Genomic DNA, 27,445 nt, shown 5'->3' with positions numbered 1-27,445 from the left:
GAGACGTACCTCCACACACACACACACACACACACACACACACACACACACACACACACACACACACACACACCCACACACACACACACACACACACACACACACACACACACACACACACACAAACAGAGAGAGAGAGAGAGGGAGAGAGAGAGAAACACAGCCTTCTATTTTTAAAGTTTTAGGTATCTAAGAAATTTTTTGAAAAGTGCACTGTAGTAACAGTAAAAAGGGATTCAACATCTAATCCTTTGATTCTACTGATTCTATTTTTCATCTTAAGACAAAGAAAATCTCGTTGAAACAATAAAAGTAAAGCTTACACACTTACATACTGGGTTTTGAACCAATTGTATTTAAAATATGGCTAATGTGTTAGATTGTTGATACTTGCCATTAATCTGGAAAACTTCAATGCACATCATGCAGTTAATCACAAAACCTCGACGTGATGGTGGCTTCTTCAACTGCAGTCGAAGGGTTAATCGGGTTTGTTGTGGTGATGAAGAGGAGCCACTCCTCCTAGATGTACCCAGGAGCAGGAATCCAACCTTCAACCCACTACAAGTGCAAAGTCACAACATAACCGTGTAAAAGCAGGTGAATAAAAAGTCATACATTTCACTGGATCCATGCAGGCACCCTGTAACACATGCAAAACACAACCAGTAACTCTTTTCCTGAGACAGACACCAATCTGGTACGTCGGACAATATATAATCAACATTGTCAGTCGTGATGTGGACATTTCCACCGTTTCATTCCATACGCTAGAATACAGATGTGCCTGAACTGTCATGCTTTAAATAATGAAACACTCTGCACACCTTGCATTCCTGGTGAAACCTATCTGTCCCTCCTTGATCCTTCTCTAAGTCGTCCTGTCAAATGTTTCCACGCTACGGAGAGGAGAGGAGTGAAGTGTCCTCATTTGTTAGAATTTATGCAGTGTCCTCTGATGTTATCGTGCATTTATGGCTTTGTCACGAAGGAACAGGGACGCCACATGTTCCAAAGCACTTCATAAATTACGACATTTGATTGGATCAGACATCTCTCCCCTCTCTCTCTCTTTCTCTCTCTCTCTCTCCACCATGACTGGCTGTAGATAAACTTGAGAAGGTGCAATCAGTCCAGTGAATAAAGTGGCTCCATCTGGTTTTGCACAGGCTCTGCTGTTGACATTAATAAGTCAGAAAAGCCTCCAGTGTGGCAAGGCTATTTTGGACTCTGCAGCACATCTGCTCGTCTTCAACTGTTAACGCAATATATTTGTCACAAGACGCCAAACATTTATCATGCATCATCTCAAAGTCCCCAATTAGTGGTAAATATCATTCCGATTTAATGGATGCATATGACAGTAGGGGCTTTATACTATCAATCAAACTGGGAATGGGAATACTCAAACAATGAGTAATTCATAATTCAAAACATTACAGCACTTTCGATACGATGGAAGCCAAATAAATGTCTCTGAAGAAAAATGATTAGCTATGATTGCAAACCAGAGCAGCTCCTTCATGAAATGATGTTCAAATCCATGTTTCTTTGCAAAACGCTTTGCGACATTAAAACGAGATATGGACTGGAGGTGGTAAAACATTTATCCTCCATCAGAAAATTAAGTAAAGCAACAACATCCTATTAAGATCGTAAATCAAAGACTGACAGGAAGTCCTTGCTAAGAACTGGACTACTTCTGGTCCAGGTCAAGCCTCAAGCTTGCTTGACAGAAAATTACCCAGAATCTTCAGGGGGTTGTTATCAGTGGCCACACGTCATAGCTAGGGCAGGGGCTGTGTTAAGGTGGTGGGGGTCAAGGGGTCTTTGTCAACATGTGGGCCTGCTTTCACCATGTGACTGCTGACCCATGCATTGTATCACATTGCACTCATTTAAAAGGTCAAGACTCAGGGAAGCTGGCTCCTTTTGCCTAACCCGACCCTCGACCTGGCGTGGCCACTTGCTCTGTTTCAATCCCCAACAATAGGTCCCATTCAGAGTAGGGCAACCTGTAGAACATCTGCTTCCGTGGACGGCAGCAGACTATATCAGAAACATTCGCCTTGTTATAAAGAGCTGATAGAAAACAGACCGGAGGAAATCTGTTCAAACAGGCGTTATCAATGGATTAAAAACATATTCAAGTTGATCAAAAAGAATTTACTATGATAAATCACGATCAGTCATGTTACATTTTTAAAACGGTTTCCTGGTAATTAAAACAATTGCATGTGTGGTTTTGGAATAAGGAAACAAATGACTCATTAGATCAGAGCTTTTCCTCTCAAGTGATCTGAGTTGAAGTCTATATTCTACGTACATTAGGTCAAATTATTCACTTTAGGAATATTTTTCTGTTTCATGCTACTTTATACTTTTACTTTTCTATATTACTTTTCACATCATGGTTGTATATTACAACACAGAGGCTAAAAAATGTAATACTAAACCCTTGTGAAAATATTTAAATACTATTAGCACCATCGTATTTCAGACCAGACATTTTCCATTTTCCCCTAACCCATCAATCACACCACGACCCCTCAGATTAATGCCGTGACCTGTTCAACAAGCAAACCAACAGAGAACAATAGGCCTAAGCTGACCATATGCTAGCCCCTACCTGGACAGGTAATGGTTATACCTGAATCTATAGATGTGAATGGTTAGTTATCAGTCACAGAGGCCAAGTATTTTTATTTTTTTATTGGAATTTTCAATTACAAACAGTGCAAACATCACTTATCTGAAGATGTCTGGCTTAGCAGGAAGGACATTACATCATAAAATGAATAGACAATTAAATAAAAGTATGACCATTAAACTAGGGGTGAAACAACACATTCTAATTATTACAGAACACAGGAGTCTTGACAACGACACGGACCACACAAATTAATAATCTCATTCTGATGTTCCTGCCCCCACCCAGTCTTAGACCTTATCAATCATTTTCAACATGTTCACTGAAAAATGCAGTGAAGTGATCCCAGATATTTTCAGAAACCCCCGTTTTTCCTTTGATTGTGTTTGTTAGTTTTTTTTCCAAATCCACATGTGATGATAGATCTTTGATATATTGATTCATACTTGGCCTGTAATTATTCTTCCGCCCTGTGACTTTTGCTTTTTGAGCTCGTGATCGGCAAAAATGAATGAGTGCATGATTGCATTTAGTCATAATAAAATCCCTTGAATAAATGTCCAGACAGAATGACTTTGGAAAATAAGGGATTTTCACATTTTTCATCGAGAACAAGTAATTATGCATTTAATACATCATGCACATTTTTCTGAGAATAATTTCATACTTTTACAGCAATCATTTCTTTCAATCATTTCTCCATTTTTTCTATTCCTCGGCATGAAAACAATGTAGAATATTTATGTCTGTCTCACCAGATGACCCTGGTTATTAAAAATACTTCATTGTTGCATGTCAGACGGTTCATATTCAACTTTTAGAAGCTATTGCTCAGATAGGAAGAAATGAAATACAACTACAAAGCCTGCAGTCCTCCACCAACCTCTACCAAGGAAGTACAATTTTATATATGTGTGTCTGGCTCATACTCCACCTCCACTAAGTTTTATAGAGATGAATGTAGTCATTTTTTTAGTAATAAGGAAACATAAGAAAAGCTGTCTCCTCTCCCAATGTTAAAAAAACAGAATGAAACAAAGTCTAGGGGTCTGCACCAAAAAATATCCTAGCTGCTGACTGATTCTTTCCTGTCATAATTTAAAATGTTGAATTATGTCAAGTACAGTTTTTTTTTTGGATCATTATAACTAGCAGATGCCTCCACATTATGTAATTTATCATTACCATTTTAGCCATTTTGGGAAAGAAAATGACTGAAATTAAAAGTAACTCTGCAGCACCAAGACAGTTGTGACAAACACAAACTATGTGTAATCACGGTCACCAAATGATTTCCACAACTTTGCTTCATGCTTTTACTGTTTAACTTGTAAAACTGCTGAACAAAAGTGACAGAAAAACATTGTAGCGATAGTAAAGAAGTGAGTTTGTGCATTGATCACCACAATTAAAGTGGGGAAAAGCATTCACTACAGCACAAACATTTATTACTTGTTAAAGATGATTGTGAAATCAGCTTCTAGGTAGACCAGGGATAGAAGTCAGAGGCAAATCTCTCAATTAACCAATCAACATCCACTCCAGCTTCCACCTATGGTCAGGAGCTCCTGGTACTGACATGAGGAATGCGATCAAGTAGACGCAGACAGACAGGGCCACCTCCTTGCATAGCAGGGCTTAGCTTCTGGAGTTAGAACGGGCAGACTAAGGTGGTGTGGGCATCCGGTCGGGATGTCTCCTTCAGTGCCTCCTTTGGAGGTTTTCAGGTTATGTCCAGCTGGAAGGAGACGCAGAACGAACAGGAGAGATTAGTTTCCATCTGGCCAGTGGATCTCTCAGCAGGAGCTGGAAAGGTTTTCTGGGCAGAAGGATGTCTGGATTCCACCATGACCTAGCCTTTGTAAAGCGTAAGAAAATTATTGTATGGATGAACTTTTTATCCAGACTTGAAAACAAAATTGACCTATTTGGGTGAGAAGAGCCATGCATCTACTTATGCATTCATGTACTCTACTTTAGAGTATGAATTTGTGCTTGAATCAGTACCAAGGTGTCTGGGTTATCTTCCAAACGTCCAGATAATTCATCTTCCATAAAACCCATAAATCTGAAGATTAGGACATTAATCTATGCATTGTCAGTTAGATATTTGTATATGTTAAAACAGCATTAGTAATATTCTCTTCTTTACATCGACAGCACAAGAGCTCACTAATCATAAGCTTACAAATGTGATATTATTGAAGTTCATTTTGCTGGCTAAGAATAAAACCCTTACACGTGTCACATTACTGCAGTGTGCCTTGAAACCAAGCAACTTCATCGGGTTTTAATGATTGCGTGATGAAGACAATGATGTTCCACATGCGGAGGAATGTTGACCTCAGTGTAAAAGTAAATTATGCTTTGAATTAAGTCCTTAAGACACAGGATCCACTGATACTTTCTGCCTATACAAACACAGAGATTGGATCTGCTTACACAGAACGAAAGCCACAAACAATTCCGACCTCTCCCTCTTCCTTTCTCTCGTTTTTTATCATTTCAGGTCCTCAGCTGTCACTTTTACGGCGTGCTATTTTGCGCCATAATTTTCACTTCCCAAGCCAGGAGAAGGCTCACTCCTGCAGATATGACGTGTTTCCTTCATTTTTATAGACACTATTTTCATGAGGCCACGTGAAAAAAAAGACATGAAAAGTTTCATCCTTCTTTATAAAAAACAATAAACCACTTCCAGGTACGTGGTTCCAACATATGTTGAAGGTCTCTTTTCAGCACATGGCATGGCTATGGGCTGCCAAAGGCTTCCTTGTAAGCTGGTTTTGAAAATGAATGCCTTTATATTTTGATTTGGACCCACTGAATAATTTACTATGTAATTACATACTCTGCAAAAGCCTCAGTGTCCACTCGGCCCCATTTGGGATTCTCTGCTGCATTGCAGTCACAACCAGAGCCTTGACCAAATCAAAACTTAAACCCACTCTCTAATCAAAAACTGGAAAACACACATCCAGAAGCAAAGTTTTATGTCTGCAGTTTGCTAAATACCCTCGCAACAATGACTGGGTTGTAATTTCAAATTTGCAGCTAAACTGACTTTTTTTAAAAATTTGAGCCACTGCTAAACTTCACTGGGAGGCTGCAGCATGCACCACGCGATCAAAGCACGTCCCTTCTTTAGAGTTGGCTCAGAGTTACCATTATGGCTGATTGAATTATTGGTCAGGAGATGTAGAGACCAAAACGTTGCACACTTGCCAATTTTGGATATGGTGCAAACTAAATATCCAACGTTGCTTTCCTGGAAAAAGTCAATCACAATTCTGTGACACATTTGGTGCGTTGCTCCTGAACTCGACTCAAAAGGCTGACTTCTTGCCATTTTCACTGACATTCACGCTGTTGTGTAAACTGAGCTAGAAGTAACATCTGACTAGTTTTAAGCTCTGATCCCCTTAAAATATGTCAAATACTAATGATTAACAGGGGAGCTTGTGTTAATTAAATGTGCATGTGGATGCACTTTCAAGTTTTCTTGGAATGTTACCAATGGAGGAATTTAGTTCAATTTATATTGGTGGAATTCTAATGTTGATCGAAAACCTTAAGCTAAATTCCTAAACTGACAAATTGAAGCCAATGTTTGGAAGGGTTTAAAGGATCCTGGAGTGGTACTTAACGTGAAGAAATTCAAATATTTGTAAATCTGATTAATCACTTTTGACCTTGTCTTCCACTGTGTTCACATACACACATTAAGAATCTGGAGAGTCAGTTACATAAGGCAGTCTGTCACTTCACAGCATGAGGAAAGAGTTTTGGAAAGACGGAAAGATATTTTAAAGGTACAGTAGATCATAATTTGTTCAGTCTCATTCCAAGATCATAAAAGACTTCAGTCTAAAATTAGGCAGGGGGTCCATAGCTACTCAACTTTGGTTGGCACGGTGAATATATTATACTAAGAGATTTAAATGTTGACAATTTAAACAATGACAAGAGACGACTGATCGGCTGGTGCTTAGTTGTCTCCGTTGGGCAAAGTACCATTTTACTGAACCAACAACCACTCTTTGAGGCTTACAAGAAAAATGTGTGGCAGTAAAAGTCCTCCAGAACTGTGTTCTCAACCTTCTAAATAGTTTTTACATAAAAAACCCATCACCTCTTGAAGACCCCCTAAGGGGTGGCCAGGGTCTACACCGCAAAGCAAAACCATCCCATGGTGCTCACGCACCGCTCACCTCCATCACATACGTGTATAAATGGATTTTGTTTTGGATCTGCTTTAGGTCAGCCATACATGAATAGACTATAAAAAGACTGGGCCTTCCACTCGTGGAAGGTTTTACACTTAACAGCCAGCTTATCTCCATCTGCAGAGTTTCCATCACAGTCCTGAGATAAGCATTTACACCGTCTCGTGTTACGGGACCATGAAGGCCTCGTCGTGGTCACATCACAGCAATTCCACGTTAATGGAAACCCGCAGAACGCTCTTCACCGCAGAGTTCACCATGCTGTTGACAATAACTCTATGGCAACACAGTCAACTAAAGTGCAATGCAGTCCTAGAAGACACAGGTTGAAAATTTTTCACTGTTCAGTGAATTGAGAGTCTTGTGCACACTTTCCTAAAGCTGTTTCAGACGAACAACTTTTCTCCCCCAGTTCAAGGCTGATACTGATTTCAATGGTTTTGTATTGAACTTGTCAATAGCTCATATTTCACAGTGTTATTCAATATGGTTCGTTCATATTCAACCATTGTCGTGCACCTGAAAAGTCAATATTTTTATTCTTAACAGTGAATAATAGACTCAGAAAGTGAATTGAGACCATAATAAGAGACAAAGCTCCAGTGAAACCCAAACAAATTAAATCATTTTAGTTTCAGTAACTCCTTGTGTCAGAGACTAAATCAACCTTATCCATGATTTCTGTGAATCCCAACTCTTTACAAGACAGTATCTCCTCATATTCACTCCGCTGCTCATCTTTCTCACAGTTTCAGGAACATTATCGGCTTTAAAACAGACGGACCTGGGTCTGTGTCGTCTGGTCCCAGTTCAGATACACAACAACACCTTTCTGTGTGTCCTTGGAAAGAGGACTGTTTTGTGTGCCCAGGGGTTAACTGTGTCACAGAATTGTCTTTTGTGTTTGTAGGAGTGACAACTTGATAAAGTGGGACAAGGAATACTACAAGCTGCATTCTCATGTGTTTTCCTTGCTTTCCATCCATGTGGAGCACAAGGGACAGTATTTTGTACATTTAATTTGAGACAGCATAAAATACACCAGTGCAAAATACCTTAAATTATTTTGTATGTTGTTCTTATTACATTGTTTTTTTTGTGTGTGTATCAAACACATATTCACTGTATTATTACCTGAATTTATGTTCATCCTCAACCTAATTTTATCTCAATCACAGAAAATATGTTTCCTTCCACATCTGTTCATTATGTTGCTTGCTAGATGTCTTGGTTGCCAACCCAACGCGGAGGTGCTATGGTCGGCCAGCAAGGTGGCTGCTGACACAAATTCCAGTTACATTTCATTTACATGGTCAAAAATGACATCAGCTGATCAGGAAAATAGCACCGAGGGATTCGTCTTCTGGTATTAAGCTATCAATATTTCTGTTTTCACGACCACTCTAAAGCAAATGATTTGATCACCAAGAATTTGCACTGTTGGTGCAGCTAACTAATTTTTCCTCTCAGTGCATGACAAACAAGAGGGTGGGATAGAAGGACAAGGAGATGGATGGATTCGCATTGAGAAAACAAAAGAGATGCTTTAGAAACGAACACCATCTCCCCCATGTGATGTCATTTTATATATCCTTAATCGTTGCTTGCATTGGGAGCATATTTTTTTCCTCGTAATGTGTCATGCTGCACTCCTCATCCGTCGACTGAGATTTGGTGGATGCATCATTAATCCACACTGCTTTACCTTCCTAATCCTGTTCATTATCACTGCTTGGGTTTGGCCAAAGGAGCTCAGACTCATGTCTTTGTTTGCTCTTGCTGATGGTTTCGGAGGGAACACTGACTCACCATAATCTTTTGCAGCTCATGTGGCATTTCAGCTTCACAGTTCATGTCTTTTTTCAGAATCTTGCCTTTTCCATCACAATTTAAAAAAAAAAATCTCAATCACCATTAGATATTTAAAGTAGGAGACGAAATATAAGACATAAGGCATGTGAGAGAAACCAAAAAAGCAAAATGTGAGAAATAAGTTTTAGGAAATCATCTAAATTGAATTAAAGGATGTGCCACACTCACGCTGTGTTGAAAACAAATCATATTTATGAAAAAAAATCTAACTGGAAATGTGTGATCCATTTCACACAAGTGAGATAATGTAATTATCTAATCATTAATGTTATAAACCACATTGTTCAGCAGCTGTACTTTTAGATGCATGTTTCCATATTAACACAGCATAGACACTGGTTCTACTGCGGGATGAGACAATAATCTTCATCAGTTAATGTGTACATTTCTCCTGCAGTTAATAAGAACATGTGAATAAGCTCCACTACAGAGCTTGTCATTGCTAACAGTGCCGTCTAGTGGTCATCTGCATGCACCAAATTGAGTAAATTAACCTCCTCTTTCTGGGGATCCCCATCAGCCTGAAAATGCTGGTAAAACGGGCACATTTGGGAAATGACTGGCCGTTTATCAAGTGGTGAGTGGATATGGGAAACACAACCTATATAGCTTCCTGACACGATTACTTAAGGAAAAATCCGTCCTGAGAGCTGCAGAGATGGAAATAACAGGCCCAGCTGGGCTGATTTAGAGTGCATATGTGCTGCAAGCAGCACACACAGGGAAGCAATCAGACATTCGTTTGCATACAAGCTATAAAGTACTAGAAGCCAGTTGCAGTGAAGTTGGCGGACTGTTGCCTCAAATGTCAGAGAGCGCAAAATCCTTTCCCTCCTGTTTCTGTTTCCTCCTCTCTGTCTCTCCCGCTCTAACTCAGTGTGTGTGTGTGTGTGTGTGTGTGTGTGTGTGTGTGTGTGTGTGTGTGTGTGTGTGTGTGTGTGTGTGCGTGCGTGCGTGTGCGTATGTGGATTTCCCTTCTGGCTCCATTTGTGTTACAAATTGTGTTATAAATGGAGCCCAATGTAAGCAACAGGTGCAGACATTAAAGGTGACTTTATGATTGGAGTGAGCATTCTTTCACTTTTCACTTCTGTGTCACTTTAGATGTTTTTACTTCATTATTAATATTCAATTCAAGCCATTTTTATACTTAATCTAAATGATTATTCTGTATTTGATCTTTGTCCGTTTTGAATCGCCATTATCTCTGCTTTCTATGAAAGTCATTTCAGATCCATTATCCTGTTCCAACCTTTATTAAAATCGTGCGGAATTGAACAGGAATGCAAATTGATCAGTTTTTTAAAAATGTTTTAACCATGAACGCAGCGCGAACACAGACCCCAACTAACGAGGCATTTATTTTTCCAATATTAATAAAGTAGAAAATGATTTATTCTGAGACCTGAATCAAACGCTGAGATGTTTCCATGTGAATCTGAAGGGATGCTGACCATGATGTGCTTCATGTCGTGTTCGCAGCCCCTGAGCTCTTCTGGTGAGGATTTGGAGCGAACAGATCTGGAGACAGTGAAAGTCTGCAGGTTTTGAGGAGTAATCTGATGAAATGTTTTGATAAGGGTTGCGTTTCTCCGCCGTTGCCTCTTGCATCCCGGCATCAGTTCAGCCCAAATAGATCCTCCTGCTGCTGAAGGAAAAAAAGTGTTTGGCCGTAAGCCAAGCCGTGGAACAAGTGCGCCTCCCTTGCCTGCTGTTTAGCGTATTCATGGTGAGGGGTTTGGGCTCGGCTGTTTTTAAAAAGGCAAGGCAGCCCTCAAGTTGATCAGTCTGCTCAGAGAAGTTGAGGTGGAGAAAGTACTGGAGTCCAAACTGACGGGGAGAGAAGTTGCAAGGAATTGCCTTCTCCTGCAGAGGACGAGATCTCGGGGGGAATTCTTCGTATGTTTCCAACAGTTTTCGTGTGGCGCACAGCTCAGAGCCTCTAATGAATGTGGGCTCTTTTTTTTTTTTTCTTTCCCCCAAATAGATAGCAACACTCCTGGATAAAGACTGTTGGCTTTAGCTTTAAAAATCGGATTATCTGAGTGAGGCATTGTACTCATTAGACCAGTTTTCCCCTCCTCTTCGCATTTAAGGTTTCTGCTATAACAGAAGAGCGCACCAACAATGTTTCTGAGTTTTTGCCTCCTGGTGACATTTATCTTGGGGCTGTCCGGGTGCTTAGGCTCATACGTACCGTGCGAGCCTTGTGACCAGAAGGCGCTTTCCATGTGCCCTCCGGTCCCAGTCGGATGCCAGCTGGTCAAGGAACCGGGCTGCGGGTGCTGCCTAACCTGCGCCCTGTCCGAGGGACAGGCGTGCGGCGTTTACACCGGGACGTGCACCCACGGGCTCCGATGCCTGCCGAGGAGCGGGGAGGAGAAACCCCTGCATGCCCTTCTCCACGGCAGGGGAGTGTGCACCAACGAGAAAGGATACAAACCTGCCCACCCCCCGATAGGTAAGATGCGCACCGGCGGACACTGAATATGAAGGTGTGTGGCTGCAGGAGAAACGCATCAGAGCAGGGGCGTCATGCTCCGTTTGGATCAGGGTTTGATGGGATCTTGTCCCATGTGGGGATTCACCGAGGGCTCAGGTTGTGTTGTCGACTGGGAATCATTCAAAACTAAAATCCTTTATTCTAGTCATTGTTCTAATCATAAATAAACGTAAAACAAATCAAATTACATTGATTTGACCGATTTGTACCACCCAGTGTGGCTCTCTGCTGCCATCACCAAAACACCCACTTGTGTAAAGCACGAGTACTCGGTGCCAGTGCTCTCAGACAGATGGTTTGAGGTGCCATGTGATTAACTTTTATCCACTGCCTTGATTGAACTGACTGCAGGAGCTTATAGCTCCTCTCCTGTCGGGTCTTAGTTTGGGACAGAAACGCGTCTCAGGTCGACTCTGCTGTCTCCTGCTGAAATGAACCTGCAGTAGCCAGTGACGCGCCGTGAACACACCTGAGCTGTGCGCCAGGTCCATCTGCTGCATGCGCTTTGACACTCGCTGCTTTACGCGTGGGCTGTGTTGTGTCCCGGCTGACTGGATCCCCTAGTGCGGGGGCATTACAGCTGTCAGGCTGTGGTCGAGCAGCAAAGGGGGACACGCTGACAAGTATCCAGACAGAGGATATTATCTGCAGCGCGGAATGTTTAACCCGTTTCTAGTGCGCGGTGCGTTTTAGGAAACGCGCTCTCCAGAGGCATGAAGGAAAATGTGTCGACGCCTAAAGCGGAGCTAATTCTGCAAATTGCAAACTTTAATTTCCCATACATCATCGAGTGTCTGCCAGACTATTCCATCTTCACCGTCAGGTTTGCATGACATTCTCTCCGTTTTGACATCTCACACACCTCCGCGCGTGTCGCTCAAAAAGCGCAGTTCCAGTTCGGTTTCTGCCTGCAGGCTCCCCCCGTCGCTGCGCTCAGAGTCGGATTACCGCTAAACCCGGAGTGTGCGTGAGAGAGACGCGGAGAAAAGACACACACACACACACACACACACACACACACACACACACACACACACACACACACACACACACACACACACACACACACACACACACACACACACACACACACACACATGGGAGAGAGAGAAGGAGCCGAGCTAATTGGCCCCAAACGATTTAAGACATTTCTGTACCAGGGAGCTTCACTGTCACTCAAAATTTTATCAGCCCGTCAACAGCGAGATAAGTAGGTGACAACCACAAAGGTTTTAGTTACACCCCCCCATTCTATAAAGCGAGTTGGGTTCAGTTTGGCTGCTGACAGTTTGCAACCAGTGAGCATTTAGTGCGGATACATTATGGGACAGAGTGGTTGGTCCATGAACGCTGTTGATCCAAAAATACACCTCAAATAAAAAAAAAACAAAAACGAAAAGAAAAACAACAACTCGACCCTAGGCTATCAGTTTTGTCCATGTGTGTGTGTGTGTGTGTGTGTGTGTGAGTGTGTGTGTTTCTGTCCATGAGTGTAAGCATGTGTCCTTGGGCGGGGCTGTGTGGGTGTCTGGGTGTGAATTGTGTGTGACTGTTGTGAGTGATGACACCTCAGGCAGTTGTGTCTCACTCTGACTTTAACACACACACACACACACACACACACACACACACACACACACACACACACACACACACACACACACACCTCTGTTGGCCCACAGAGGTAATCAGAGCATCTTTGCATTCATTGCATGAGCGCTCGGTCACAAGGCAGTGATTCAGCAGAATGCCTCTGGCTCTGTTTCTTCTGAAGGGCCTTCTGTCAAACATCTCTGCCGATGGGCGCTGGTGAGGTGAGCTTCTGGTTTCCTGTGGTGTGGGATTGCAGCTGTCTGTGCTGCACCAGCTGAGCAGGGCGAACACAAACAGGGAGGAGGAGCTCGAGTGTCCGCCAACACTCAGGAGGCCATGAGAGCTGCAGCCTGCTAAATATTGACTGTGGTGGCCAAACAATGGGGGAGAGGAATCTTTGCTGTCTTACAGCCATCGCCCCCTCCCCGCCCCCGCCCCCCTTTCTGCCACTCGTGTAGGAAAAAGGAACCCCATCCACTCTGCATCTGGGTTGTGGGTTCACGTCCCAGCGGTACATTAATTCACATTTTGCTCCTGCGCTGTGATCCCAGGAGTTGTTTGGATTGTAAGGCACAGGAGGTGGTATGTGCTTTGGGGGCACTCAGACTTTGTTCGCCCCCCCCCTGCGAGTGAATCAGACCCTGGAAAGCTTGCCAGCAGATATGACTTCATAGCAGCAGGCGCCTCGTCCTTCAAGCCTCTGAAAGGGCCTTATGTTTAAACAGATTGCTCTTTGCCAAGAAACAAAAGATGATTAGGGAGTGGTTCCAAATCCACACACACACACACACACACACACACACACACACACACACACACACACACACACACACACACACACACACACACACGGACAGAAGTACTATGTCCCTTATTAGCATAGAAACAGGAAGCCTTTAGTTTAATCTACAGCTTTTATATTTTTTTACAATCATCAGCGCTCTTTTTATGTGTGGAGTAATATTCCACGTTAGTTTTTTTTCCACATCGTTTCATCAACATGTCCAATCATTGGTGACTGCAGATCTTTGATGTTTTAAAGATCTCACATATGTACTGTATGATCCAACTGCTTCTTTCTTCTTTCTTGAAGCCATACAGATTTAATTGCCATCACATACTTTGAGAGTTTTGTAACCTCACTGACTCAGCTGGTTGGAGGCTACTTGCAGAGAATTTAAATCAAGTGCTGATTCCCTTTGACCGTACACTTAGACTAAAGACACCAGCCACCACTCTCCACCTGCAGTGGCGATGTGTGCTCATAAAGACGTACGACTATGGATTTATTGTGGTGGATAAGTGTGGTCCCAGATGTCTGACAGCTTCATGACGGTCTCGTGTGAAAGGAAAGTCCAACTTTGGGGTTTGCCTCATCTCACTTTGAACATCTGAGACACTGCAGTGAAAGCTTAGTATGCTGAAGCTGATCCAGTGCAGGTGCTGGGGAGGAATACTTTCAAGGTCATTTTGTCGGGGTGTCATGTGATCTTCAAGAAAAAGGGTGTGATTCACGGAAACCGCAATGCAGTTTATGACCCATTTATGAATAGGACATCGATACCACTGATGTGGACATGTTCTGTCCTTCGTCTTTTTCTCATTAGCAGCACTAGAAACATCTCTGGCAAGCACGTAACGTCTTTGGCACACATGCGTGATTTCTCCCAATAAAACTTTATTTGTACAGCTTATTGGTCACTGACACCTAGTCTGCTGGTGGCGACAGCTGTGAAACAAATCATCCACTGTAGTCTTTCGAGGCTGGGAGCGTGCAATCAGAAAAATGCAGGGATGACCACATGCTGTGCCTTAAATTGATGTCAGTCATACTTAAATCTGACTTGTGTAATGCAACATCACTCACAGCACACAGTCAGACCCTAGCACGATGAGGAAAGGATCAAAATCATCTGCTTGTGTCCATACAGACACATTCTCATTAGAATTAAAAGACTACGCCGACTTATCTGAAAAGTGGGTTCTGCTCACACGAGCTGTTTTCAGACCGAACCGTCTGGGGACCCCCAGAAAAGAATCAATCTCTGGGAACCTCTTTGAGGAATGGCCTTTTTTACCTTTGGATTTGCACCTCCAGCAGGAACGTTAACGTGACCTAAGCCGGTCGGTGGTTGGTATAGCAACCATAACCTCTGCTCTACATAAAAAAAACAAAATGACATACATCCGTTGGGGTTTTTGTTCCAGTTTTAAAAGTCTGCTGTTTAAAAGGCAAACTTTTCACTTCCCTGCATTGACTCATGCTCCTTAAAATATCATCATTCTAGTAGCAGCTATAAATGTTCCTAAATAACTATTTGTATACCAGACATAAGGAAAAGAAGGGTTCTAAACTGTGATCCAGGGGGAACTTCCTCTTTTGTGCACATGCCTAAAATAAGATTCTACATTTTTCCATGTATAGGGAGGTAGCCCCTCTTTTGGTGTGGAGCATCTCCCCTGCTTATATGCTTCCTAACGGGCATTGGCGACTCTTAGTTTTAGAAGTATTTTTTTTAAAAATCAATATTTAAAAGGCTGTTTGCGTTTCACTTTAGTTACGTAGGTGGTTTGCTCGTTCTTGGGGTTGGAAGGATTCACCCCGTGATGCTGCCAACACCACAAAGAAAACGTTCCGACCTCTATTTAATGTTGAAGTTCGTCCTTCACCCGCTGTCATATTTCTCTTTGATGCAGCTTGGTGATCAGCTTTTGTGCAGCACATGCAGCAAAAGCTTGACTCCCACCAAAATGGCTGCCTCTGCCCCCAGGGAGTTAGGACATTGTTACACCCAGCAATTGTGTTGTGGTGATGGTGACCCAAAAGGAGGTTGTGTCTGTCTATGTCGCCTGTTGGAAACCCGAACCCAGATGTAGGATGAGACCTCAGATCAAATTAGGAATGTACAGTCGAGCCATGCTCCTTATTCTGATAAAAAGAAGTTCTTACCACCATTTGACATATTTATTTGCACTGCGAAAGCTGCCGACACAGCGGGAAGTTTGCTCACTTACAGCAGCATTTCCGCCTTGGAAATATGTTACATCCTCTCATAAGTCCTGTTTTTGTGATTTATGATCCTTGAATTGTTCTCGTTGCTATTCAAAGCAAGCATTCAGAAAAGCAGGAAACTTTTTGATTGCAATGAACATTTTGCGTGCACATTACCGTGGGAATAGTTATTTCCTGCATCCAACTGATTGAAACCATGTACAGGGTAGAAGAGCCATTCTGTAGCAGCACCCAGACAAAACCATCAGCATATAGGTCCTGGACACTTTCATGAAATCATGCACAGAATATCCTTTTTAATCTTCCTGACCACCTGGGTTAGCATTTTAAAATCAGTCCTCTAACACATCTGTGGCATTGCTATCAAGTCATGCAAAGGCCTGCAGTTATTTTGGCTGAATTTTGAAAAGCCTTTGTGACCGATAGTCATTTGTTCTTCAGGACACAACCTTTCTGCTGCTGCAAACACATTCTGAGTGAGTTGCAAGAGTTTTCTGTTTCTTCACACCTCTCTTTGTGCTCTAGAAACTGTCAGGTTGTCAGGCCGCGGCCTTCCTTTCAAATATTAAATAGCGGAGGCAGTTTACTAACTTGACACTGGCCCACGGGCTCATTCATCCCTACATTATCTTGTCCTACTGCCAGTTGAAATCCAACGGCGTCTTTATTTTCTACTCCTTTACATCCTTTAAAGATGTAATTTCAGATGCAGCCCATCTATTAAGCAGCAAATGAGTTTTATTGCAGGGACAGCCATTGAAAGGTGAGAGATTCCATTGTTTCGATTATTTTCCTATCAAATGGTGTTTCTCTAGCAGAGACAAAATCCTAACGACAGCTAGTTTATCTTTCATGTTTGGACTTTTGCCCCCAAGAAACTTGGGATATTCATGAAGCATAATTGTGTGCAGATGTTAATTTTTAAACAGAGAAGTATCAGGTGCACCTCCTCTGGCTTCTCCTCCCCTCTCATCCTAATGAAATCTTAGGCTCAAGTGGAGAGGGAGACAGATAGCGGCACAGCTTTGGGCTCGGCTGAATGGAAGAGCTGCACATGACTTGACTCACTTGGCCGGCGTCCAGCATCTTGGCGGAGGTTCAGGAGTTAAACACAGACCCTCTAAGCCTCCTTTACAAGCCGGGTACCATGAGCATGGAAAAACTGAGTTTTTGTGGCTGCACCGAAGAGCCCACTTCAGAAGTGGAGGAGAACAGACACCAAACACCATTGTCTCTACAAACGCTACACAAATTACAAAAGATATCAAAGTTTTTAGTTTTTTTAATTAGTGTTTTTTATAATGTTTCCAATATTTCTTAACGTGCTGAAAATAATGAATGTGCCATGTCTGAGCCCTCTGTCCATCTAAATGAGATCACACTCAAAACGAATGCATGTTCAAAACGACCTTTATCTGCAAAATATGTGGCATTTCAGTCAAGTATCCTGAGAAATGATTGTTTTTCCACACGTTTTACATGAATGGTTCACATAGGAATTCTTGTTATATTTATTGTGAGCACTTGATATCCTCTTAGTCTGAGCGCTGACACATAAGGATGTATCTAGGAGCTAACCGTGGCCTGCCAAGTCATAAGTTGTTAGATTAATTTCAAAGAGACTGCAGAGCAGCGCAGAAGCCAAAGACCCAATTCTGGTAATCACCCTACCCAACCCTCCCGCCTGCCCCCCCCCCCCCCCCCCAGAAACTCCAGACACTCATGCTGTGTCAGGCTCTTTGAACATCAGTTTCTCAAAGCTCATGTCCTCGTTACATCTCAGTGCGTTTTGCTGTGGTGGCTGTACTCTCAGGCCAGTCCGTGGAGTTATGGCAACTTGTTAAATCACATTTTCCAATGTATTCTCTCATGCCCCCAATATGAGAATGGATGTTGATTTGCCTTTGAGCAGGAACTGGCCCATATCCGACAGTCAACATTCCTCTCCAGTTCATTGCCTCTGGCCCTCTGCGCCACGGCGGGTTTCCTTGTCAGATAAATATAGCCAGGGTCAGTCACTGGCACCGTGGCTTCAGCCAGTTAGAGCCTGGCACAAGTCCCTACAATAACTCTCTACTTATGGCACAGCTAAGCCCAAAGAATCTCTGGCTGGGGGTCCAGGCTAAGAGTCTGAGCCCCAAACATAGAGGGTGTGGGGGTTGGAAGGTAAGCAATGGGGGGAGGAGGTTAATGGATGAAAGAGCTGTTAACATCTTATAAGATGGAATTCAGATCCCCAAGACAACAGTGTCCTCTTGAGGAGCTGGAGTGGAAGAAATGCATAAAATGCGACAGACCTGTATCAGCATATTTATGAGTCTTCAGAGCGACTGGATTTTCCATAGTATGACACGTGACTCAGTTTTAATTGCAGGACACATCGCCATAAAGCTCTAATATTCTGAACCCGTAGTCCCTGTTGAAGTTTAGCTGCCCAGATAACATGTGCAGAATTTTTTCCAGGCAGCCATGCAACATGTGATGCTGTTCTCCCAACTTGTAGACGTCTCTCTGCACACAAATGTGTGTTGCAACGGAAGACCATCTGGCAATGAATTTTTAAAGACAGGATTCCTTCATTGTAGCTCTACCTAGAATACCTCTAACTGTCTAAATGGCTTTAGATGGAGTTTCAGTGACAGAGCAGGAATTCTTCAGAGCTCCAGTCTCCCTTCCTTCTCGACAAACACATAGAAGCAACAAACCTCAGGAAACACACCTGGACTTTAACTTATGAATGAAGGACCAACACACTGCAGAACATTCATTATATATGCAGAAAAAAATGAATATATAAAAACTACTACAGTATGATGACAATGATGAGGTCATGAATTATCCACTCATATACTTTATTCTACATTTCTTAATTTTGTACTCTCATTCAAAAAAAACCCCTCAAATTGCAAATTGCTCTGATGTGCTGTTGCTCAGTCAGTCTGTGGTTTCTCTTCCTTCAGCTCTGCCAAGTCAATTATTGCTGGTGGATAAAAAACAAACAAAAATAACAACACTATTGGTATACCAGTACATTATCATCAATATAAACACAAGATGTAGGCTTTACTTTCAAATAGTCAAAGATTTAAAATAAGATATCTGTATACCATTGAGCATGCAGTACAATAAATAATCTGACACACATTTATAAACTGAATTTGTTTAAAAACGTGACCGTGTATATATTTTCTGTGATGCAGATCATGAGTCCCATGAGGATGCCCTAACCACAGAGATTACAGAGGAGATGCAGCCAGCTAAAGTGCCACTCCTTCCCAAAGACATTGTGAACAGTAAAAAAGTGCATGCACTGCGCAAGGAGCAGAAGAGGAAGCTTGGCAAGCAGCGCTTCATGGGCTCCCCCATGGACTATTCCCCTTTGCCCATTGACAAGCATGAGCCAGAATTTGTAAGTATTCACCTTCACTTTGATATAATTAAAAACAAAAATCAGTATGTGTAGTTTTTGACTCCTTCTGCCAGTGTTTAGAAGATAGTAGTAGTACTAAACACATCCTGTACAGAATAAGACCTCTATTGAAGGTGTTACTCAACTATAAACCTGCAATGAATCTCTTCAAAGGGTCCATGCAGGAGAAAACTGGATGGGATCATTCAGGGAATGAAGGATACTTCCCGTGTAATGGCTCTGTCTCTGTACCTTCCCAACTGTGACAGAAAAGGATTTTTCAAGCGCAAGCAGGTGAGTTAGCTTCCGAAAACTCTATGAATGGTAATATATTTGAAAACCATGGTGTGGAGTACCCAAAATTACTCATTTGATTATGCAAATGTTATTATGTTGTCACATAATATCACAATCAGATTTTCAACCCAAGATTACACAGATACTAAATATAATGAGGTCTATTTGAATATTAAATAGATAGATTTCATACGTTAAAGCTTCTGCTCTGCATCCCATCCAATGTTAGCAACAGGATTCTGTTTAAACGGGCTTAACGGTTCTGTTTAAATTTAAACTTATTTGCTGAAAACGGGCAAAATTTTCGTATTTGCACTCATAAGATATGTTATGTTCACGTGACATGATCCTTAAACACACAGGAAAAAAAAAAGCCAAAATTCTTTAGCCAATCACAATGGATATGCACAAAGTTGTACTGTGTCACCATAGTTTCCATTATATTCTGCCAGATTGCACGATGACAGTATGCTCGCATTTTCAAATGACTACACCGTAGAGACCATTTCCAAAAGTTTATATTTTCATGCCTGGAACACTCTGTTGTCATGGAAACATGTAAACACAATGTCTTGTATCATCTCACAGTGCAAACCATCTCGAGGACGCAAACGAGGTATCTGCTGGTGCGTGGACAAGTACGGCGTTCAGCTTCCTGGCACAGACTACAGTGGAGGGGACATTCAGTGTAAAGACCTCGAAAGCAGTAACAACAACAACAACGAGTGAAAAAGGGCAGACCACCCTTGACCTCCCCCCCATCCTTCCCGACCTACCCCACCTTTAACCAACCACGCGACCTATGGCCTATGCCTCCTCTCTGAATCACACTTGTATGCTCTGCCCTCCGCCCACTTCTAGAGTTTTTTTTTTTTTTAAAGACTAAAACAATCCCAATGAATGAACAGGTTGAAAAAAAAAAAAGACAAATATTTTTTTTCTCTTTTCTTCTCTGTTGTTGACCAAGCACTCGCATCCGAATGTGGAGAAAAGTCCCATAAGATTTACTAGATCCCTTGACTGTTGCACATGGGACCCTTATACGAGGCCAGTTCACTGGCTGCAAATCCATGAAAATATATGCACTCAATGGATATATTTTTATAGAAACTTGGGGTTTCATCACAAAACTTTGCATAATGTAAAAATGAACATGAAAAACTTGTGAAGAGAAAAAAGTATCAGGCACATTGATTGAAAACAGGTCATTTTTAGATTATGGATCTCAATGCCACTGTGGAACTAATGATTGGCGGAGTAATTTTTTGTCTGTTTTCCAAAAGAAAAACAGCAACAATTGATAGGGACATGCTGTAACAGTTGACTCTATCTGGGTATGTGGTTCTGTCAGAGCACTTATGAATAGGGGAACCTGCTTAGATATGTGTAACTTCATAAAAAAGCATGCATAAATGTGTGCATGTGTGTGCGTGCGTGTGTGTGTGTGTGTGTTTGTACAGTGCAAGTGTGTGTGACATTTACTTTGTTGTATGACGGAGTGAGCCTTTTACAAAAAAAGAATGTCCTTTTTTTTTTCTTTCTCTTTTGTTTGATTTTCTGTCACAAGTATTGCTAGCGCTTCAAGTGGTCTTGGGGCTGGCCTTCTCTATAACCGATGTCCGTCTTAAGACATGTAGCATCTAGAAACAAACAAGTAAGCAGACCATCACAGATGAACCTACGTAAGTGGCTCTTCGACAATGAAGCTAGCCTGATATGCCAACTGTGCCTATTTAAACAGACACTGCCATGCAGGGCAACACAGAGCTTAGAGAGCACTGACTCAACCTGGCAAAATACAAAGTATTTTCAACCGTAAGCTATGGGACGCGAGTTTGACTTGTCGATTGTGCAATCAAACTTGCCTGTCAGGCCAGTTGCTTCTCTGATTCAGTTGTGTGAAGTGTAGTTTTGTATGGTTTTGTTTGTGCTATTTTCTTTGCCTTCAGTGAAGTAAAGACCGGCCACTTTTGAGCCATGTTCCTTTATCAAGTGGTTTCCCTCAGTACTGCTACTACAGTGTAACCATGGTGTATTACATTACTTTTAAATATAGTTATTGAATGTTGTTTTTCCTGTAGAAATATAGTATGACAACAATATAATTGTGCTTGGGAATAAAAAAAGATTTTAGGCTGTAAAGAATATGAATAGGACCTTGTAGCCTGTCAGGAGAAAGAGCCAGAGTCATTTGGTGACAGGCCAGTCAAAGAAGCTAACCCTCTGGAACCCTTCTGCTTAGTTGCTCCCATGCAAAGCTTTTCTACCAACATTTAAAGGGGAGCATGATTAAAACTAAAAGTTTGCAGGTTATCACAGGGTCGTAAAGTTCTCTCTTGGTGTGCAAGTCACAGTGCCTTCTCACAAATATGTTTTAAATAGAGACGTGAAAGTGACATGGATATCAAATGGGGCTATTTCCTTTTTGCAGACAGCTCCCCAGGTAGGGCGGCTAATTGATATTACGGTCAAAAGATCCGGGTTAAAGTGTTGTGAAAAGAACAATGAAATTCCTGCAAATGGCATTAGAAATGATGAAATCTTTGGGACAATTCTGGACAAGAAGGATGTGGGAGGACTTGCCGTGTAACTGCGAGGTCCCTCCTCTCTTCCCTTGACAACAAATAAGCTAAGATTCTTGCTTCTCATGTGAATGCCAATGATTGCCAGAGATGGGAAGCCAAAGGATGTCTGAAGGTTGATCAGTCATCACTTCAACACATGCATCCTCAGCGGTCTTCCGTAGTGAACATATTATCAAGGTTCCTTGCCCAAGTCCCTACTACCACTTTCGAAAAAAGCAGCTTGCACTTATTTCAGTTAGTCACTATTGATATTGACACGCAATGACATCCTAAGATGTGGTATCATGAAGTTAGTGGAACAAAAATAACAGCCACAAAAGCTAAATGTTGTGTAGTCTTGTGCTTACCTTGTAAAGGTGGTGCTTTCAGGTAATATATGTCGACAGGGGCTGTGCAGCCCATGCCTGGGACCTCCAAAACAGAAACATCTTTTAGGGAAAATAGATTGACACACAGCTAGAGATGTTCTCATGGTTGGTTGCGTGGAGATGAGAGGCGAGATAGAAGGGGTGGAAAGAGACGGAGGAGGAGGGGAAGAGGAGTGAGCACCATGGGCAGTGGTTATAATCAGGGCCTAGCCACTTCCCCAATATGGGGTCACCAATTGCATGACGTTAGATACAGTTAGTAATACAGGAGTCATGGAAAACTGAGGAATGCAATATTGGAACAGGAATATCAGGAGTTTTTTTTATACTTTTTGGTCAAAAACAAAACAAAACAATAAAATATCTAAAATCCAGAACGTGTTACTGATGGGACAGATCAAGTACTGTAAATACTTAAATTTTACAGAAAGTATCAGGATGCCAGGCTTTAATAAACATCTCAACGATGACTTAATGTGCCAGGCACCTGTTTTCGAGTCTTGATTTCCTCAGGTTTCACATCTCCTACTTGGTTTAAAACTCACATTTCACACTTCAGTAGTACAGTTAACTAAAGTACAGCTTTTTTTCAGAGTACATAAAATGTTCTGGATATAATGAGATGACATAATTGGTTTTCATAATTTGGTGTTCACTGGCTTGTGAATTCAAACCCATCGGTGGCAGGAGGATAGTGGGAAATAAAATGGTCAGTATTTGGAACAACATAAGACAAATATAAAAAAAAAAGACAAAAAATCTCAAATTATTAAAGTGAATATCACTGTGTAATATTTATTCAACTTGTAATTTATGTACTCTTTTAACCTTTGTCTTTTTTTTTTGTTATGACAAAGCATTTATTTAAATAAAGTTATGTATTCATCTAAGCACTTGGATGAGGTTTTTATTCCTAGTCTTGCATTGTCAAGGGTATCCAGTAAATTTGCATGGAGCAGAGTTTCAAGGGGAATCACTCTGATTGTAAGCACTGACTAATCTCCAAGGGACGAGCAGATAAACCTCTTAGACGTAAGTCTGAGACTCCCAGGCTAGCCCACAAGGATCTCGTGCTGCATGCAGGATGTGACTTTATAAAGCCTCGCCCGAGGGCAAGTCACCTGGTTCTCAACACCATAGTCAGAAAGATTGCACAAGAACAAGGAAGTCATTTGGCATGAGTTTGAACTTTAAGGGGGGGATAACATCAAGTGGGACCAGCTCATGATTCATACAGTGGCTATTTTTAGCCTTGAGACAGAATGAACTCCCTTGAAACCTGTCTACCTGGATATCAGCGGTAGAAAAGTAATCTATCCAGTAAAACTGTTTTAAATGACAGGAAATGTCAATATCCATACCAACATTTTTGCTATAATCAAGGATGCCTCTCCTTTTTCAGAAAAATAAATAAATAATTCATGAACTAATGTTAGTGCTCATTTTGCTTGTTTCTAATATCTACAACACGGAAAGACATGGGTTTTAGGATATCTGCATCTCCATTAAGGGGACATAGTCATTTTTATTTCCTCATGAAATACAGGAGGTGACAGGAAAGGGACTGTATTTTTTCAAGGCCACCAAAATCTCTCCCTGGGGACCTCAAGACGACCAGCTCCAGATGTGGGAGACTGAAGCCAGGCATGAAAACATGGAAGGCCCAGCAGTTCCCCTACAGTGAGCAGATCAAGGCAGCAGTGAATGTTGTGCAGTGTGTGTGTGTGTGTGTGTGTGTGTGTGTGTGTGTGTGTGTGTGTGTGTGTGTGTGTGTGTGTGTGCGTGTGTGTGTGTGTGTGTGTGTGTGTGTGTGTGTGTGTGTGTGCATGCACATGAAGCACTATGACTTCGGGGAGGAGGAAACATGTGCAGAAGATTTGATTTGTGAGGCAGTGAACATGACAATTACTATTTGCCTTCAAAGAAACTGACAACTGCATTTTAGACTTCAAAGCGTTTATGTCCCTTTTATTACATAATTAGGCCAACAACATTGGACGACTACATCTAACATCAACTCACGCACTTCTTCCCGTCCCAAACTCAGTCAAACTGATGTCTTGAACACCCACCCAATGAGACTTCAATGATTTACTTGAAGTTTGCTCTGTCTTCTTGTATTCTGTTGTACACAACAATGCGATCCAAAAAGTGGTGGGTGTTGTGAAATGACATGCAATAGCACTGGAGATGCTTTCACTTGCTTGCATATTGATTTGTCTGTGGTACATGTCATTAAACATGACTTTTAGAAATGATGATGGGGCATTAAATACATAAGAGTACAAATGGTGTGCAGATGTTTACACTGCATACTTGAGATCTTTGGAAATCACTGTTTGTGTTCTTGTATAATGTAATCTCCTGAATAGGTAATGGTGGTTCTATTCATTACTGGGATGGCTATGAAAGGAGGTTTGAAAGAATGCACAGCAGGTGAGAATAAATCACATGACTTAGTGGTGAAATCCTCCGCTGCTGGTGGTAGACGACAGCAGACAAGTGTCTGCTAGTTTTCATCCAAGCCCTTTCATCAGAGGTGGACTTAAAGCCGGAAACCCAAATGGAGGGTTCTTTGGTGTGGATCGGATGTGAGTGTGAGAACCAAAACTGCAAGTTAAGTAAACCAACTTTGAGATTAAGATATGACAAACGACAAACCATTAAAATAGCATTTAGGCACAGTAACATAGTTCCGTTCTGACAGTGTTCATTTTAGTCTTGTAAGATTATTTTCATGGTTCTATGACAGGCTTTTAGTTCTGTCAGAGTTCTATCAAACATACTAAATTGCTTCCAAGAACTGACAGTCCGTGTGTTTCTATGAACTCAGTTTAGAGGAAATGTATTTGTTTGTAATTTATAGTCAATAGTCATAGTGTGCATTGATCATTTGAACCTATGAGCCAATGACGCTCCATCATCCACCATTTTTAATATCCTGTGTGAAGCAATATATTTCTATCTATTAACATTACAGAAACAAAACATCAGAGTGATGTGGGCAGAAATAAAATTAGCATCCCAACTTTTAGCCAAACATATTTCTTTTTGAAATCGTTGAAGGCCTCTAGTTCTTGAAGAGTTCCCCTGAGAGTCTTCAGGTCTGGAAATCCCTTTATATTATTCCTGCATTTCACAAATGATATAGTAAAAAAGTATTGTTCTCTTCAGAAGAGAACACTAATATTTTGTGTGGTGCATAATAACTGTTATGCATAGTTGTGGTGCATAATCACATTGGAGGGGAGTCCCACCACTGTTGCTCTCTGACCAGAGACAGCTGAAGACACTCTTTACCATTATTATATTTCTTCACATTTATCGTACAAAGCTATGACACAATACTTCTGCCCCTTTGTCTACATTCAAAGGGAAATATCTCCGCTGCTGTACTTCCTGCTAACACTGGAGCAACTTTTCATTCCAGCGAAGATAAAACAACAATTATTTTGTGAACATTCAACAAGTACAGCTTCCGTAGACACACGCCCACCATCAACATACCAAGGGAAGTTGTTGAATACTAACAAAAGAAATAGTAGCCTGAAAGTAGGACAGATCTTCGGCTCTTTGGGCCAGTACACACACATGTGCTTTTGCACATACACACACAATCATGCAAGGACACACATACTCCCCCCTACCATTATTCCCACTGCCAAAGTACCGTCCTCAGCCCATTGTGTCCCATGTATCAAACTCAAAACAAAAGACACTTGTTTTGATTTGTTTTCAGAAAAGCACAGTTTCAAACTACCAGTAAATGTGCTGAAAAACCTGGGGATGCCTGCAAACCCTGGGTGACACCAAGCCAAGATGTCATTTTTTTTAAAGCACACCGCCTGCCAAAATCTCAGCATTAATAAGGCGAAATAAAAAGAAATAAGGGGGGGAAAAAAGTGTCTCACAAAAATGTAAGAACAAAGCTTTAAAGCTGCATTTGAGATTATTTCTGGGACCGGTGCTCGACTAACTGGCAGACTGGCACATGTATAAGGTTTCAAGACCTGAGCCAGTCAGTGGTGTGGTCTCAAATGATACACGTTTGGCTGGAGCTTCAAAGATCTGTTACTTAACACCCCAGGCATGAGATGGTTTGATCGCTAATCAATGGTGACTTTTGTTTGGGCAACTGTTACAAGTTTTTTGCAAGATCATCCAATGAATAAAATGTATGTCACATAACAAGGCATGTCCTAACTGATGTCTGGAATTAGAAATCTCAGTTGACCAGCGCAAACTCCATCAAAATAATCTCAAGTGAAATTTATCATGAGAATAAACAGTCTACTTTAATATTATACATGTCATACATGCAGTTAAGTGACACGTGACGCAATTCTTTCTTTGCGTAACCACACAGTAAAAAAATATTGCCAAAAATCCAGTCATTGGTCTGTGCAGAAGTTTCAAACATCATCTTAAACTACTAAAGGTAATAATTTTTTGGACAAGATCAAGAATATGGAAGTGTGCTTGACCTACTAGTAAGTCAGCAAGTATTACTGCTGATAAAAAACCCTATATACAATCTCTAGGATGTATTCGGCGTTGTGCTGAACAGCTCAAGATGAGGACTTTAATGCAAGACATAATAAGTCCTCAAGATGACTTATTATGTCCTCAAGATGAGGACTTATTATGTCGTCAAGATGAGGACTTATTGCACAAGTATTTGTCCTGATGCAATTACTTGTACAAATACTGATGCACAAGTATTTGCATCAGGAAAGTGCAAATACTTGTGCAATAGTACAATTTTATTTCTGTCAGTTCGCCAAAGACTAAAATTATATTTTTAAAAAATAAGCTTTTTTCAATACTAAAATTCACATTTGAAAGCCTATAGATGAAAAAACTGTGGGACATTCAGCATAAAGCATACTCATCTAAAGGTCCACGAACCTTTAGGCTTGCTTGTCTTGT

The 27,445-nt window shown here is 41.5% G+C and overlaps 1 protein-coding gene across 1 annotated transcript; it reads left to right on the top strand.

Moving 5' to 3' along the window:
- Positions 1-10,311: 10,311 nt before the first annotated feature.
- igfbp5b (insulin-like growth factor binding protein 5b) lies at positions 10,312-23,406 on the top strand. Its single transcript, XM_068328966.1, has 4 exons — positions 10,312-11,209; positions 19,058-19,266; positions 19,441-19,560; positions 20,152-23,406. Exons 1-4 carry the CDS (start codon positions 10,876-10,878, stop codon positions 20,290-20,292), a joined length of 804 nt encoding a protein of 267 aa, XP_068185067.1. The 5' UTR covers positions 10,312-10,875; the 3' UTR covers positions 20,293-23,406.
- Positions 23,407-27,445: the final 4,039 nt, after the last annotated feature.

This window comes from Antennarius striatus, chromosome 12 (genome assembly GCF_040054535.1).
Source record: "Antennarius striatus isolate MH-2024 chromosome 12, ASM4005453v1, whole genome shotgun sequence".
Taxonomy (NCBI): Eukaryota; Metazoa; Chordata; class Actinopteri; order Lophiiformes; family Antennariidae; genus Antennarius; species Antennarius striatus.
This window is presented reverse-complemented; position numbering and strand designations above follow the sequence as displayed.

Excerpts from the sequence above, each read along its gene's own strand:
- igfbp5b (XM_068328966.1), top strand. The coding sequence starts at position 10,876 with ATGTTTCTGAGTTTTTGCCTCCTGGTGACATTTATCTTGGGGCTGTCC. Across the intron at positions 11,210-19,057 it reads ACCTGCCCACCCCCCGATAG|ATCATGAGTCCCATGAGGAT; the intron begins GTAAGATGCGCA and ends TCTGTGATGCAG. Across the intron at positions 19,561-20,151 it reads GATTTTTCAAGCGCAAGCAG|TGCAAACCATCTCGAGGACG; the intron begins GTGAGTTAGCTT and ends ATCATCTCACAG.